Source organism: Sapajus apella, unplaced genomic scaffold, assembly GCF_009761245.1.
Source record: "Sapajus apella isolate SASKATOON/1434 unplaced genomic scaffold, GSC_monkey_1.0 scaffold97, whole genome shotgun sequence".
NCBI lineage: Eukaryota > Metazoa > Chordata > Mammalia > Primates > Cebidae > Sapajus > Sapajus apella.
This window is the reverse complement of record NW_022437037.1, coordinates 3,728,150-3,743,785: the sequence shown is the minus strand read 5'-3', so window position 1 is coordinate 3,743,785 and position 15,636 is coordinate 3,728,150. Positions and strand designations below refer to the sequence as shown.

At 50.1% G+C, this 15,636-nt stretch overlaps 1 protein-coding gene across 1 annotated transcript in view; it reads right to left on the bottom strand.

Moving 5' to 3' along the window:
• Positions 1-688: 688 nt before the first annotated feature.
• NUP188 (nucleoporin 188) overlaps positions 689-15,636 on the bottom strand; it is a 58,421-nt gene continuing 43,473 nt past the window's right edge. Inside the window, exons 25-44 of the mRNA XM_032257524.1 lie at positions 14,749-14,855; positions 12,537-12,743; positions 12,247-12,416; positions 11,537-11,606; positions 11,056-11,123; positions 10,462-10,657; positions 8,369-8,446; positions 7,951-8,036; positions 7,267-7,412; positions 6,792-6,973; positions 5,329-5,529; positions 5,074-5,166; positions 4,117-4,275; positions 3,636-3,773; positions 2,562-2,636; positions 2,241-2,480; positions 2,000-2,131; positions 1,678-1,751; positions 1,419-1,548; positions 689-1,276 (exon numbers count right to left, since the gene is read on the bottom strand). Of these exons, the coding sequence (XP_032113415.1) occupies positions 1,100-1,276; positions 1,419-1,548; positions 1,678-1,751; positions 2,000-2,131; positions 2,241-2,480; positions 2,562-2,636; positions 3,636-3,773; positions 4,117-4,275; positions 5,074-5,166; positions 5,329-5,529; positions 6,792-6,973; positions 7,267-7,412; positions 7,951-8,036; positions 8,369-8,446; positions 10,462-10,657; positions 11,056-11,123; positions 11,537-11,606; positions 12,247-12,416; positions 12,537-12,743; positions 14,749-14,855 (2,729 nt within the window). The 3' untranslated portion in view covers positions 689-1,099. The remainder of the gene's footprint in view (positions 1,277-1,418; positions 1,549-1,677; positions 1,752-1,999; positions 2,132-2,240; positions 2,481-2,561; positions 2,637-3,635; positions 3,774-4,116; positions 4,276-5,073; positions 5,167-5,328; positions 5,530-6,791; positions 6,974-7,266; positions 7,413-7,950; positions 8,037-8,368; positions 8,447-10,461; positions 10,658-11,055; positions 11,124-11,536; positions 11,607-12,246; positions 12,417-12,536; positions 12,744-14,748; positions 14,856-15,636) is intronic.

Genomic DNA, 15,636 nt, shown 5'->3' with positions numbered 1-15,636 from the left:
TTTGATTGTGGAGTGGACTGTAGAATGTGCCTGACAGTTCAAGCTCAAGAAGTGGGTGGTCGTCCGTGCTGTCTGCAGGTCAGGCATTTTGCCCAGCAAAATGTCCTGGTGCCATGGGTTCTCATGCCATCCTCACTGTCCACATTTCACAGATGAGGGAAGGAGATCACCAGCAAGACAATCACCTCAAGGGACCACAGCAGGCAAGCGGCCGAGCAGGAACTGAAGCTCAGGCCAGCCTGATTCTAGAAGTCCTAAGTGGTGGCTGTGTTTTAGATGACCCCTAGCAGGATCTAAGATTCTGACCAGTCCTGAGAAGGCCAACAGCTAGCAGGCCCCACTGTTGGGGCTCCTGAAGATGGGATGGGGGGATGACAGGGGTATAGGGCTAGAAATAGGAAGGCACAGAGCTTCAAGAAAGGCTACACCCAGGAATGAGCTCAGCCCACTGGACGGACAAAAGCAGGACCCGAGACAGGACCAGGGCAGGCCAAGGAAGGGAACAGCTGACACCACCTCCCAGCAACCTTCAGCCCAAGGACAGGAATGAGGGATGCTGAGTTGGCCATCAGTCAATACCCTGCCTCCCCTGAGCCACAGCTCCACTCCCAGTTGCCTGGCCAGGGGAGTTTTCTAGGTTCTGAGAGCCAGGTTGTCATCCATGGGCTTTGAGGTTAAATATCACAGCTGTCTATAAACAGGATTTTAATATTTGTATAAATAGACCACAGTATTACCAAAAAATTGTAAGGACAGAGCGTGGAAAACAGATTTTGAAATCCGTGCATAGAGCCTCTCCTGGGCTGCTGCCTGTCACGTCCGGCTGTGCTGCAGGGAATGCTGGAAGGGCAGGAATGCTCCTCTAGGGGGCGTCTGCAGCGTGAGGGCCTGAGCACAGAAGACTCGGCTCCCCACGCCTGCTGTTGACCTCTTGATCTATTATAAAAATAACGTCAGCGGGCAGGTAGTTCGAGTCGTGACTACTGGGGAAGGGGGTGACGAGGTGCCCACCATCGTATAGGCCCTGGCAGCTGGCAGCACCCCTACTGCTCAGGGTGCAGGGTGGGCTGGAGAGGGTAGGTGGGCACACAGCACTACCCTATCTTTGCACGTGCCGGACAAATGCCTGCACCAGCTGGATCAGAGGCTCCTGACTCTCAGGGCTGGCTTTGGAGAGAGAGGTGGACTTTCCCTGTGGTGAGGGGAGGACCCCAGTGGCAGGGGAGCTGGGGGCTCCCCGGCGGAAGTAGCGTGAGAGGCTGGAGAGCAGCGTGCTCTACAAGAAAAAAAACCAGCTGATGAGGCTCAGCACATCTAGGCACTGTTCCCAAGCCTTGGGGAATGCCAGGCAGGACCCCACAGGGCTCTGGCCCTACTGGCTTAGCCCCCTCCAACCAGCCCTCCGTATCCATCCGTACCAGCTCAGAGCTGAGCTCCTGCTTCATCCGCTGTTTGTCCCGGGGGTGCACAGCTGGGTCCCTAAGGTACCGCATTGCCTGGGAGATGAGCAGGTAGAAGCAGTTTTCCATGGTAAACATCAGGAGAGACCTAGGAGGAGAGGCAGGTTTTTGGCACTGCTGCAGAGGGCCAGGCTGGCAGGGGCAAGCCACTTAGCCAAGAGAGTCGTGAGCCCATGACTGCCCCAGCCCCTTATCAAATCCTACAAAAAGGGCTTACTTTAACGTCCTGGTCCCTTCTGCCTGTGTGCTGAGCCCCACTGCCTGGGTGAGAGGCTCCTTTTTCTTGTCCAGCTGAGGAGAAGCAAGGGTAAAAAACTAAGACAACAGTAACAGCCCCACTTACTGACAGCTTCCTACTACCATGTCCTGTACTACGCAGATCCCATCAGTTAGCTCATTTCATCCTCACAGTAATTCTCAGGGTGCTATCATATTTAGTTTATGGAGAGGGGCAGGCTCAGGAGGCTAGGTACCATGCCCAAGGTTGGCTGGGAAGTGGGAGCTGGGGGAGAGGACAGCAGCTGACAGCACCAACTTACCTCTCCAAGCATGTTGAGGGCCACATTCACTGTGGCCAGAAGGGTCCCGAAGGAGGGGGCCACTTCGGAGTCAAAGGTGGGAGTGGTAAAGCTCAGGGCAAACAGGAAGTTGTATTCAGCAAGGTCCAGGGACTGCAAGACAAGAGCCACCAAGGACCCAGTTAAGGCCCCAGGTAGCTCTCTGTGCACAGCAGAGCAGAGCTGTTAGGGGAAGTGGTGCTGAACCTGTGACGGCCAGTACCTGATCTAGCAGGATCTGGCAGACATCCGGGGTGAAGTGGCGCAGCGCTGCCAATGTCCTGCTGAGGATCTTGAGAAGGCCATACTGAACTGTGTGCAAGGCCCGCTGCTCTGATGCCTCTGTGTCAGTGGCAGGCTGCTTGGAGGAGGAGGAAGAGGAAGAAGGGGCAGCAGAAGCAGCAGACGGTGGCCTCTGGACTCGCTGGGCAACAGCCGAGGGGAGGCCATCCCCATTTTTGTTCTGGGGAGAGTCAAGAAATGAAGGTGGAGCTGGGAATGCCAGAGTGAGGTATCCCAGGCCCTCACGGCGCAGGACGCGTACCTGTAAGTAATGCTGCAGCATCTTTCGGCTGTGCAGGAGGGAGGTGCATGCCTGGCACAGGTAACCCAGGTTGACCTGGCAGAGACACAGCAGGGATATGAAGGGATTCTCTTGACAGCAGCCCAGCCACCCAACTAGGTCAACCCAGCAGCTCTCCACGTAACACCCACGCGCTCCTCTCACTGCTGCTCTTCCCTCCCTCCCTCATGCTCCCTTGGCCACTCTTCCGCTTAAAGCCCTTACAGCCGCCAAGTACTCAGGGGCCAGCAGGGCTCAGGACTGGACTGTTGCCCTGGGACCCAGCTAGGTGCCTGGTATATTTTAAGGTCCTAAAATAAAGAAGATGAGGATTACAGCTGATTCCATTTCTCAGGAAAAGAATAAAAGCTTACAAATTGTGGTATAGTGACTTGGCCAAGGTCATACAAACCAGCAGATGAGAGACGCCTGCCTGGAGCTCGTCTTCTTTCCCACCCCTTCTCCAGCTGCTTCCCAGCTCCAGGTGTGGTGTGGTTTGGTTTGGTTTGTTTTTTGAGACAGAGTCTCCCTCTGTTGCCCAGGCTGGAGAGCGGTGGTTCAATTTTGGCTCAATGCAACCTCTGCCTCCTGGGTTCATGCAACTCTCCCGCCTCAGCCTCACGAGTAGCTGGGACTACAGGCATGTGCCACCACACACGACTAATTTTTGCATTTTTAGTAGAGATGGGGTTTCATCACGTTGGCCAGGCTGACCTCAAACTCCTGACCTCAGGTGATTCGCCCGCCTCGGCCTCCCAAAGTGCTGGGATTATAGGCGTGAGCCACCATGCCGAGCCCCAGCTGTATTCTTAAGGTATCTGAACCAAGGTCTAACCGATAAAGTCCAAGTTCTTAATTAACTACATGGCTGCCCTTGACTATGGAAGGAAACATTTAGCCAGAGTAAACACATGACACCAAACCCTGTGCTCCCCAAGTGAAAAGCCCACCTTCAGGAACATCCTGCAATTCACTAGGGGTGCCCCAGTGAGAGCTCACAGCCTCCCTGCCTCCAAGCATTACGCCAGACTCCAACACACCATCTGAGGCCCCCACCTGGATATCACGCATGAGCTGAGGCAGGTGGAAGTGCCACTCCTTCATGAAGTTGGAGAGCTGCAGAATAAAGCCCACGGTGTGGTCCGCCTCCTCCAGGCAGGCCAGACTCTGCACTGTCCTCACTGCATTGAGGCACTGGGAGGAAAGGAGACATCAGGGAAGGATGGGGTTGGCTGCAGGGCCTGACATACCCACACCTGCCCTCCTGTGGAGAGGAAACGTTCTAGGCTCCCAAATGCTGAGGTGGCAACACAAGAAATGGTTAGTGGTACAACGAGGATTCTGACCCAAGACTGTTCTCATCTCTCAGCAGACTGGCTGGCCAGTGAGCCAGCAGAGTACTGAGAGCATCTCAGAAATGAAGGCATCGACACCCCCCCTGCTACTGAGGCCGAGGCTCCACACCCACCTGTCCCATGAATGGCCCAGAACCTTTTTTACCTTAGACTCTCACCCTGTGATATAGGCAGCCCCTCACCTGTAAGGTCCGCTCTTGGTGGACACCCACGAAGTCCAGGGCCTCGGTCAGGAAATTGTAGCGCAGAGTTTTGAGCAGCCGCTCCATCAAGGACATGGACAGGCGGTAGACTCCTGGCCAAGAGGGGGCGTCCAGGGACTTCCGAGAGGCACCAGGTGTCTAAGACACAAACAGCAGACAAGCTGAGGAACGCTGCTGACAGGCAGGGCCTCCCTGCAGTACAGCAGCTAAGGGAGGAAAGGATCTCTCAGAATAGACACAGCCACTGCCTGGCGACCAGGGGCCAAGGCCAGCAGATGCAAGGAAGAGCACCAGGCAGACACAAGATCCAAGGTTCCAGGCTCAAATCTGCCACTCACTAGCCATGTGAATCTGGACATGTCACTGCCCTGCTCTGGACCCCACATGCTTCCTCTAAGGGGTAGCTGGGCTAGATGACCAAATACTTAATGACTCTTATGAGAGTGAGAGGTTCAGATGACTACTCTTTTGGAATTAGGAGGCATCTGTTAAACTAGAAATAACCAAGGGACACAGAGGGCAGGGTGCTGAGGCCCCCTCAAGCCCCCACACCACCCGCCTCCCTTCTCCCAGTCCTAGTCTGGTGGGGCAGGGGTGGAGAGATCACAATGACACACTGTCTTTAGGAATGACAGGAGATGACAGCTGCCTTGGCTAGAGGCCTTGTGTTCTCAATCTGGTTTAGTCCTCCTCACTCCTGCAACAGGAAGAATCCATCCCATCTCCCAGAGGTAGTGCACAAAGGCCAGGTGGTGCCTTTTTAGTGGTGAGTTTCTCTTGCTAGAGATCCACCTGGGGGCAGGGAAGATTCCTCACCATCAGTGTATTAGGCCATGAAGAGGAATGCAACTTCCAGGGAAAGGCAGGGGAGGACACTTTTCAACTGGAACTGTAGGTTGGCCACGCCAGGCCTCCTGGCAAGCTCCTGACACTCACCTGTGCTGTGCCATTGGTGCTCAGCTGGTACACACTCAGAAGGGGCAAACAAATGCTCTGGGTGATGCCAGCTCCAGCCACTGCTGTGGCTCCCTGTGAGAAGGGAAAGACAGGGAATGAGATGGAGCCTGCCCCTGCCTTGCCCAGGGCAGGTAGGGCTCTCAGGCTAGACCGTAGCTTCAGGGATTGTCAGCCCCCCGATCCCTGCCAGCACAAGCAAGGACGCTCCCTCCTGCCTTTGGGTTGGCCTCCTACCTGCTGAGTGCGAGCCAGGGTGAGGAGCAGGTGAAATGCGGCCTCAGTGAAATGCAGGTTCTGCTTCATACGAAGGCTCACCTCCAGGGTGGTGAGGAGGGTGGGCAGGATGGGGAGCCTGCGGGTCGCCTGCAGCCAGGAGTCACCGTCCTCATCTGCCTCACACAGCTCCTTGGCCAGGTGGAGGCCTAGGACACACACCTGCCGGGGCCCAGGGGCAAAGATGAGTAAAACGCAGAGGAAGAGGACGATGACAAGCAGCTGTGGGCCTGGTTGCCCAAGACCTTCTTGGTTATACACATCTCCAAGTGAGCTTCAGTGACACAAAATGCACACTCTCTCCCACCCTGCCCCTCTCCTGTATCCAGCTCTCAATGAACAGGCAACAACTCCAGCCACGCTAATGACCAACCCTAAACTGGCTCTTTCACACTGCCACCACCCTTGTCAATGCCACCTCTTGTCTCACGTTGGACACTCTAACCAACTCTGCCAATGGAGTCTGAGGGACCTCTCTGGCCCTGCCTGACACCACCTCTTGCTTTGCTACTGCAACCACCTCCTAAGTGGTCCTTCTCCATCCTCTCTAATCTATCTTCCTATCTGGCCTTTCAGACTTCTTTCTGGCCATGACCCACAGTACTAAAGACTTCTGAGACTATACCCTCAGGTACATGTTTACAGGTTTTCACTAATAATACCTACCTCACACAAGACACAGTGATATTTTCTTAAACATTTTATTCTACTTCATTTTAAACAATGCTGGCTGTAACAAAATGTGCTAATTTTAAGACTCCCTAATAGGTCATGACCCCACAGTTTGAAAAATACTATTTGATACCGCATCCAGAGTGATCTTTCTTGGGCAGGCCTGTAATCCCAACACTTTGGGAGGCTGAACTGGGAGGATGGCTTGAGGCCTGGAGTGTAAGTCCACAATGATTTTTCTAGAGTAAAAATCAGATCAGTTTTCTCCCCTGCTTAAAAGCCTGACATCACTTCCTATTTTGCTTTGGATCCAAATCAAGGACCCTGATGAAGCTGCCATCATCCAGCCTCAGCTCCTCGGTCCTCACTTTCCTATGCTAGCGCTAGCTTTTCTTCAGGTTACTGGACAATTCTAACCACAGCCGGCCAGGGGCTCTTCTCACTGCCCAAATCTTCCCTGCATCTTCATTTGCCGCAGCTACGATCCCCAAGTCATTGCTGAAAAGGCACCTAAGTCCCAGATCAGGTTAGAGACGAGACTGTAAGTCCGCCCTGCACTTCTCTCCTGCAGTACTGGTCACAAGAGGCTTCCTCTGCTTTTCTGCAGTGTCTGATCTATTAACATTTCCCACCAGGCTGTGAACTCCAGAAGTGCAGCCACTCTCTGTCTTGCTCACCAGTTACCCCCCGAGTCAGGCACAGAGCTGGTGGGCAGTGGAAAGGACAGATGGTCTTCTAGGGCACACTCTCACCCCATCACGCTGGTCCTTGTGCCGGGGCCGAGAGCAGTCATCTGTCTCCATGCTGTCCTTGTCCTCTGTGGCACTGCCTGATGCCAGGCTGTGGCGGGTCTGGTCAAAGAGTGCAATCACTTCCTCTTGGAGGGTTTCACAGACATTTAGCACCAGCTGGGAGTACTGGGGGATGTCATTTACTGCAGAGTAGACAGGGAGGGACACTGTCATGCTTACCAGGCCAACTCTCACTGTACACCAAAGTTTCCTTCCTAGGCAGGGGGCTAGGAATGTAGTAGGGTGCTACATGGGAGAGCCTCTGTCCAGTAGGAGAGGGAGGAGAGACAGGTGGGGGAAAAAATAGCTTTCCTGAGGTAAGAATTCCAAGATTGGAAACTCAAGAGTCCCAGGAGAAACGTGTGATTCTAAGCTGGTGGAATCCCCACCCGGCTGGCTGTCAGCAGCTGCTGCTCCCCCCGCCTCTGCCCCTCACCTCTCATCTCCTTCATCTGCAGCACTGTGATGAATGCTGAAAACACCTTGGCCTTGGTCTTCTCCATGAGTTGCTGGTCGGCCTGCAGCACTCCCTCCAGGATCTCCGTCAAGGGTCCAAGGATTTCATCCACAGAACCTAACTCTCTGAAAAGAATACAGGGTGGGCTGGGCATGGTGGCTCATGCCTATAATCCCAGCTCTTTGGGAGGCCGAGGTGGGGAGATCACCTGATGTCAGGAGTTTGAGACCAGCCTGGCCAACATGGTGAAATCCCATCTCTACTAAAAATACAAAAATTAGCCAGGCGTGGTGGCACACGCTTGTAATCCCAGTTACTAGGGAACTCAGGCTCAAGAATCACTTGAACCTGGGAGGCGGAGGTTGCAGTGAGCCGATATTGTGCCAACTGCACTCCAGCCTGGGCAACAGAGTAAGACTCTGCCTCAAAAAAAGAAAAAAAAAGAATACAGGGTGGAGAGGGAGACAAAATGTCTCATAAAAGGCCACACACTGCCCTGCTCCATCTCAGGACACCCACCAGTCTGCCTCATCTCCTATCACTCCCATTCCTCAAGATGGAAAGCCAGCCCAGCTTCCTCCCACTAGTTCTCCCCCTTCAGGTGGGCAAGCAGGCACTGACAAGGCTCTGGCCTTGGACCTGCCTCTGCTGGCACGGCCTTACCTCTTCCACTGCCGGAGGAGGATAAGCAGCAGAGTGCACTTCATGGAACCGAGGCGGAGGCAGTTCACTGAGGCTGGAACTAGGAGCTGAAGGGAGACAGCACCAGTCAGAAGTCTGGCCTCCTGTGCGCAGACACAGTGGCAAGATTCGCATGCCATCCACAGGGCACTTCCGGTCTCGCTGCTTTTCTTCCTGAGCAGTGAGCTCACAGGGGTAGAGTGGAGGGGGAGAGGCCAGGGATGGCATGGCAGCAGCAGCAATCTGAGATCATCTGATCCACTGCAGCCTCAGGCCTCCCAGGCCAACCTGAGCCTGTGACCCGACCATTTGTGCGACTGGCTGGCAGTCATGAGCTCTGCTGTTTGACTTCAAAGACAGCCTCCCTGGGAGGAATGAGAAATCTCCCAGACACACTTACTAACGCTTTGGTTCCATCAAGCACATCAAGAAAGAGCTGGCGACGCACCACAGGGTCAGTCAGGTGCATTATATCTGCCTGCAAAGGAATAGAAAAAGGGTTTAGCTGGGAAAATTCCCCAGAATTTTAGAAGCCAACAAATGTGGGGTCCTCTGTTAGGTAATTTGTCATTGGCAAATCAGTCTCCCTGATTTAAAATAGGGCTTATAGCCTGGGCAGCATGATGAAACCCTATCTCAACAACAAAAATATTTTTTTAATTAGCTGGGTATGGTGATACATGCCTGTCGTCCCAGCTACTTGGGAGGCTGAGGAGGGAAGATCATTTGAGCCCAGGAAGTGGAGGCTGCAGTGACTCATGATTGTACCACTGCACTCCAACCTGGACAATAGAGTGAGATCCTGTCCTCTAAAAAATAAAGTAAAACAGGTCTTGAAGGCCCTGCTATTCCTCTGTTGATGCTTAGATATGGTCAGAATCAAGCCCAGGTTCACCTCCTCTTTGTGACTCTGTCTTCCCTCTGCTTAGAATCCTTTACAGGCTTCTCAGTGCCCGGGAAACGCAAACCAAACTCTTCAACATGGTTCAAAGACCGCACAGGATCTGGTCCAGCTGACTGTAGTATCAGTCCCAACTGTACACACTCTAGTCCAGCCCTGCTTGCCTCTTTTGGAAATCTATCAAGCTCCTTCCACTGCTGGAACTTTGCACTTGCAAGTCCATCTGCCTAGACTTCTCTCCTCCACAGGCTCTCTACCTGGAAGGTTTCTTCACACACTCAGCTCTCAGCTGTGACATCACCACTCAGAGCGGGTCACCATGACTACTCCTCTCTCATGTGTTCATTACCACAGCACCTTAATAATTTCTGTCACAGCAAATTATCACTATCTGAAACTATATTTTTTATTGGTGAATTTGTTTATAATTTACCTCCCCCATCATATGAGATCAAAGATCTTATCTGCCTATTCACTGCTGTATCCCCATGCCTGGAAGCATTCCACTAATGACATGAGAACAAATGGGTGATCACCATCCTGGACTTAGGTTTCTTTCTCTCTTTTTTCTTTTCTTTTTTATGGGTAGACAGATGAGAGAGAGAGAGAGAGAGTCAGATAGGTTTCCTTGGGGGAAAGAGGACGGTGGAATTTTCGGAGCTACAATTCAAGAACTGCTGCCTAACTGGGGCCTAAAAGGCAGGTGACATAAAGGTTATACCCTGGGGAATCAACCATTCCCAAAGACGGCTGAGCTTTTAAGTGTGTATGGAGTCTCAGGGGTCCAAAACCACTATGCCACAGCAAGAGTATCCATACACCTGCCCCTTCTAGGCTAAAAGCTCCAAACACCTGGGCAATCTGGCACTAGGCAACAAATCTCACAGATGTAGGAGATGCTTAAAACAAGGAGGCATCTATCAAGCTGATGTGGTTCATGAAGTCAAAAGATTAATCTGGATATCCCAGGGAAGAACACTTCAATACCCAGTCCTTATGATACAGCATGATGGTGTCAAACCACAAAAAAGCCAAGAACAATGCATTTCTTCCAAATGTTATCTCTCTCTCTCTCTCTCTCAAAATCAACTCTCAGTAGACACAGTACAGAGACAATGGCCTCTATTCTTTATCTAAGACCAGGAAATACAATTTTTAGAACCAATGAAAAACTGCTTTTTAGAGAGGGTGCTGCTGCAGCTGTCACAGCTCCCTGCTGACTAGTCAACAAGTATTTATTGACCTAGCATCTACAAGGCACACAGCAAAGAAGATAGTTATGCCTTTGCACAAGAGGCAGATGCAGCCAGGGAGCACCTGAGACCCAGCCAAGGCCCAAGGGAGGTACAGAAGGCTTTAGGAACTCTGAAAGGATTTCAAATCATTCATCTGAACTCTTCTTAATGATCTCTTGGACCCAACACCCTCAAATACCCCACAGCTCCAATCTCTCAGCACAGAACCAATTACAGTTTAGCTCTCAGGGATAAATCCTGATTAATTCTTCCTCACAAGGAGCTGTATCTTTTAGGCATCTCAACACATTATTGCTAAGGTAGCAAATTGGAAACTCTCCCCAAAAAGGGTCTTACATGAGTGGTGGCAATGATGAGAAGCATCCTCCAGGCAGACACCAGCATCTGATACTCTAACAAGGAGGTGCAGCTGCTGCCTTCTGTTTCGGCCATGTGAACTGCCAATGACTTGACATACCCTGACCAGTATGCAAAGCGTTTCTCTCCAGAAAATCTCTTGAGGGTATCTTTTAATGACTGGTCTAATGAACCCCTACAGTGTCAAGAAAAACAAAACCTCCAGTTAGGTTTTGAAAGCAGACAGAATATAATGGGTACAGACCCTTGTTGAGGCAGAGAAAACATCCTCGCATGGGCTTAAAGACAGACGGCTCCAGGACACCTCCAATGTGTGGATTGGGCTGAGGCCTTTCCAGGATTCCTCCTCCATAAAATCCCAGTCACATGGAGTTTGCTTCACAGTAACTCTTTCTGACAATCATAAATGCCATTGGTGGATTGGTCAGGGACACAGCTCACTGGCCCTCCATGAATGGTTCCAAACCACTTCTCTCCTCTGCCCAGGCTCTTGCAGCCATGTACCCAGTGGTAGGCCACCAACTCCCACTCCCCCAACCTTCAGTTAAAATCTCAAGAGGGGAAAGGACTCACTTAACTACATAGTATATCTCCAAGCAAATTATCTTCATGATTAGGGCACAGGTTTCCAGGATGCTAGGCTGTGGAGAGAGAGAGCAGAACAGGCAATGGTTGCATCTCTGATCACTGATCTCCCCCAGTATATCCAACAGTGAACAGAGCAGGGGCCCAATACTTGCAGAACAAGCTAGTACAACCACTGTGGAAGGTGAATGGCCTGACTTGCAAGAGCAGAAGCGTCAGGTCCACAAGTCTCCAGCTGAATGGAGAAGACCAGAGAGCCACCAACACAAACAACACAAACCATTTTTCTTCCCAAAGCAAGACATCAAAGGGACAGAAGGTAGGTACTTCCCTGAGAAAGAAGTTTCTAGTGAAGAGAACATTCTGTTGTTTAATTAGGGGAGGTATCATTGTCTATGGCCCCATCTCACAGCCCAGCCTTTCCTCCCAGGGACTTGTAGCCACCATCCTGCCCTCTGCCACAGCTTACCTCTGATGTTTCAGAGGGAGGAGAAAGGGTTCCAAACAGCGGACTGGTTAAATTTTCCCAAAACTTGGGTCTAAAAAGGAAATAAATGTTGGCAATCATACTTTTTCTCTCTCTCAGTCCTTTTCTCCCCTCTTAAGCTCCTTTTGGTGGTCACTTCATATTTGACCAGTCTCAATCCTAATATGTGTCTGATAAATCAACTGTTCCTGTATAACACAGATAAAATTACATTTTCTTCTTATGAATCACACTTGTGCCTTATATAGAGTTGAGCAACAAAAACTCTTAAAAGATTTTTCTATTGTAAATTCCCTGAAGCCCCACAAAGAGGAGGGAGGGAAATAAAACAGCAGACTCCCAAATTTAGCCATTTAACACTCCTTCCCTTTGTGCCAACAGGTCCAACAGAATAGAATGTTTCATTCAATCCAGTGGCTTGGGCAAACCACTCTCTCCTGCACTAGTGTTTCTCAAAAATAATGGGTTTTGAAGTGGCTGGTTAGCAAAAGGCAGAAACACAAAAGCAGTTGAACCTTCCAAGTGCTTAATATTTAAAGATCCTTAGTGCTGATAGTAGCATTAGAAAGAGAACCAGGCACTAAGCACTCTTATTCCCATTCACCAGTCACAACAAACCTCTGGAATAAGAGCTATTGTTACTACCATTTTATAGACCAGAACAATGAAACTTCTCCCAGAGGCCGACTTACTTGGTCCGGAGGACCAGCATGGCACTGTCCCTCCGGTCCTGCCACAAAGCATGCAAAAAGGCAATGGCGGCCCGATGCAGCAGGGGTGGGCACCAGTATCGATCTTGCTGTTGGGAATCAATCAACTCCAGCACTGCATGGAGACAGCTCCATGCCCCAAGGCTGAATTCCTGCAAAAAGGGACAGGGAGGAGTTCAGTTCCACAGCCACTGCCAGCAGCTACATTTGCAGAGCCCAGCATCTGCCTCCCAGGGAGCCAAATCCCAGCTTCATCCCAGGTACAGGCTTACCTTCGAGCCATCACTGCCATCCTTCACCTCCAGGTTCAGAAACAGTTCAATGAGGCCTGGCTGGGTCTCTACTGCAACTGTGAGGAACTCAAGAATCATGACTTTGATGCGCATGTCCTCAATCCTGCTCTGCAGACGGGTCAGGAAGGCATCACGAATGGCAGCCGCATCATTGCCCAGACAAGCATACACTGACATTGGGGCCACCTGGTGGAGATCGGAACATATAGGCTTAGAGCTCTGCTTCCACAGAAACCTCAATAGGCTCCTGCAGAAGGGCACTGAAGAGTTCCCAGAAAATTGCCAGATGGGGAAGCATCCAGACATCTCTGGGCCAAAAGGGACTTCACCCCAAACAAGCATGAGATGCCCCCAAATTCACAGGAGAGACAGTAATCAATAAAAAGAAATGCTCAACCTTCCTCATGGTTAAATAAACACAAACTGAAAAGTGAAATATTTTTTGCCTATTAGATTGGCAAAGACTGAAACAATGATGAAGCCCTCACGGTAAGGATATAAGACTTGGTGTCAGAAGTATAAATGGTTACAATGTTTTTTGTAAGGTAATTTAGAAGTATCTAATAAAAATTATCATGTTCATTTATACCTACCTAAACCTTTGGAACTGAATACAAATGTTACAGAGTTGTAGGGATAATGTTCACTGCAACATTGCTTGTAATAGTGAAAGACGGAAAGTAGCCGAAATAAATCAGGGTACATCCATTCTAGGGTATAATATGCAAACATTAAAAAGAATGAAGGAAGTCAAAATTTAAAAAAGAAAAAAAGAAAAACAATGAAGGAAGTCCAAATATGCCCATGTAGTGAGAGTGCTCGATGTGGTATCAAGTGAAGGAAGCCAGTCATAAAATAGTACCAGGGGCTAGGCACAGTGGCTCACGCCTGTAATTCCAACACATTGCAAGGCGGAGGCAGGTAGATCACTTGAGGTCAGGAGTTTGAGACCAGGCTGTCCAACATGGTAAAACCCCATCCCTACTAAAAATATAAAAAATTAACTGGGCATTGTGGTGGGTGCCTAGAATCCCAGAAACCTGGGAGGCTGAGACAAAAGAATCGCAAGAACCTGGGAGGTGGAAGCTGCGGTGAGATGGTGCCACCGCACTCCAGCCTGGGTGACACAGTGAAGACTATTTAAAAAAACAGTACCAGGAATCCTACTTTCGTAAAGAACCGAAGTACACACCCAAATACTATCAAATACTATTTTTTCTTTTTTTTGGAGATGGAGTCTCGCTCTGTTGCCCGGCTGGAGTGCAATGGCATGATCTTGGCTCACTGCAACCTCCACCTCCCAGGTTCAAGCAATTCTCCTGCCTCAGTCTCCTGAGTAGCTGGGACTACAGGCACATGCCACCACACCCAGCTAGTTTTTTGTATTTTAGTAGAGATGGTGTTTCACCCTGTTGCCCAGGCTGGTTTCAAACTCCTGAGCTCAGGCAGTCCACCCACCTCGGCCTCCCAAAGTGCTGGGATTACAGGTGTGAGCCACTGTGCCAGCCCCAAATACTTTGCCTCAGCCTGCTGAGTAGCTGGGATTACAGGTACCTACCACTGCACCTGGCTAATTTTTGTATTTTTAGCAGAGACGGGGTTTTACCATCTTGGCCAGGCTGGTCTTCAACTCCTGATCTCATGATCCACCTGCCTCGGCCACCCCAAGTGCTGGGATTACAAGCGTGAGCCACTGCTGACCAATACTTTTTTTAATACAAGAAAACAGATAAGCAATCTGAAGCACAGCCTGGGAGACATAGCCAGACCCTATTTCAAAAAGGAAAGAAAGAAAAAAAGAAAGAGAAGAGAAATGAAAAGAAAAAAGAGAAGAAAGAGAGAAAGAAATCTGGAATAAGGGCATATCCTCCTGCCCACAGGGATTCTTGGAATAAGGAGGTCATAGGGCATCTTAACTTTCTATGTTACATCTATTTGTAACATTTAAATAAATATTTTACGATTAGCATGTCTTTTTTCTCCTTCTTTCTATATTAGAGATGGGGTCTCACTATGTGCCCCAGGCTGGTCTTGAACTCCTGGGCTCAAGTGATCCTCCCACCCTGGCCTCCCAAAGTGCTGGAATCACATACAGGCGTGAGCCGCTGCACCTGGCCTGAGCATGTCTTTTATAATCAGGCAAAAAAACACCCTCATATAAACAATATGTGTACATGAAGTAGGACCCTACCGTGGCCAGACGTTTCAGCAGCTGAATAGCAAGACGTGGCAAAGCAGGGTCATGTTTGTGGTAGATATATTTGGCTAGAACAGCAATGAGGTTGTTTCCATGAGCACCTAAAGAAGCACAGGAAACAGTTTAGATATCAAGTGTGCTTCATTCAACTCCTTAGGGCATTGGCTGTTCAAAAAAGTCTCATACTGTATATGTGAATGAATTCACCCTCAAGTGCTTGGACGGCCACAGCAAATCCAGGGAGCTGTATCCTTCTCTTTATTGAGGAGCAAAAGAATAGCCAGAATTTGGGGGTAAACAGTTCAATCCAACTCATCAATAGCAAAGATACATTTTGGACAAAATAGGTGCTTATTTTAGTTTTTCTTTTTCTTTTTTTTTTCTTGAGATAGCCTTGCTCTGTCACCCAGGCTAGAGTGCCATGGTACAATCTCAGCTCACTGCAGCTCTACCTCCCAGGTTCAAGCAATTCTCCTGCCTCAGCCTCCCAAGCAGCTGAGATTATATGTGTGCACCACCACACCTGACTAATTTTTTGTACTTTTAGTAAAGACACGGTTTCGGCCGGGCGCGGTGGCTCACACCTGTAATCCCAGTACTTTGGGAGGCCGAGGCGGGTGGATCACGAGGTCAAGAGATCGAGACCATCCTGGTCAACATGGTGAAACCCCGTCTCTACTAAAAATACAAAAAAAAAAAAAATTAGCTGGGCCTGGTGGCGCGTGCCTGTAATCCCAGTTACTCAGGAGGCTGAGGCAGGAGAATTGCCTGAACCCAGGACGCGGAGGTTGCGGTGAGCCGAGATCGCGCCATTGCACTCCAACCTGGGTAACAAGAGTGAAACTCCGTCTCAAAAAAAAAAAAAAAAAAAAAAAAAAAAAA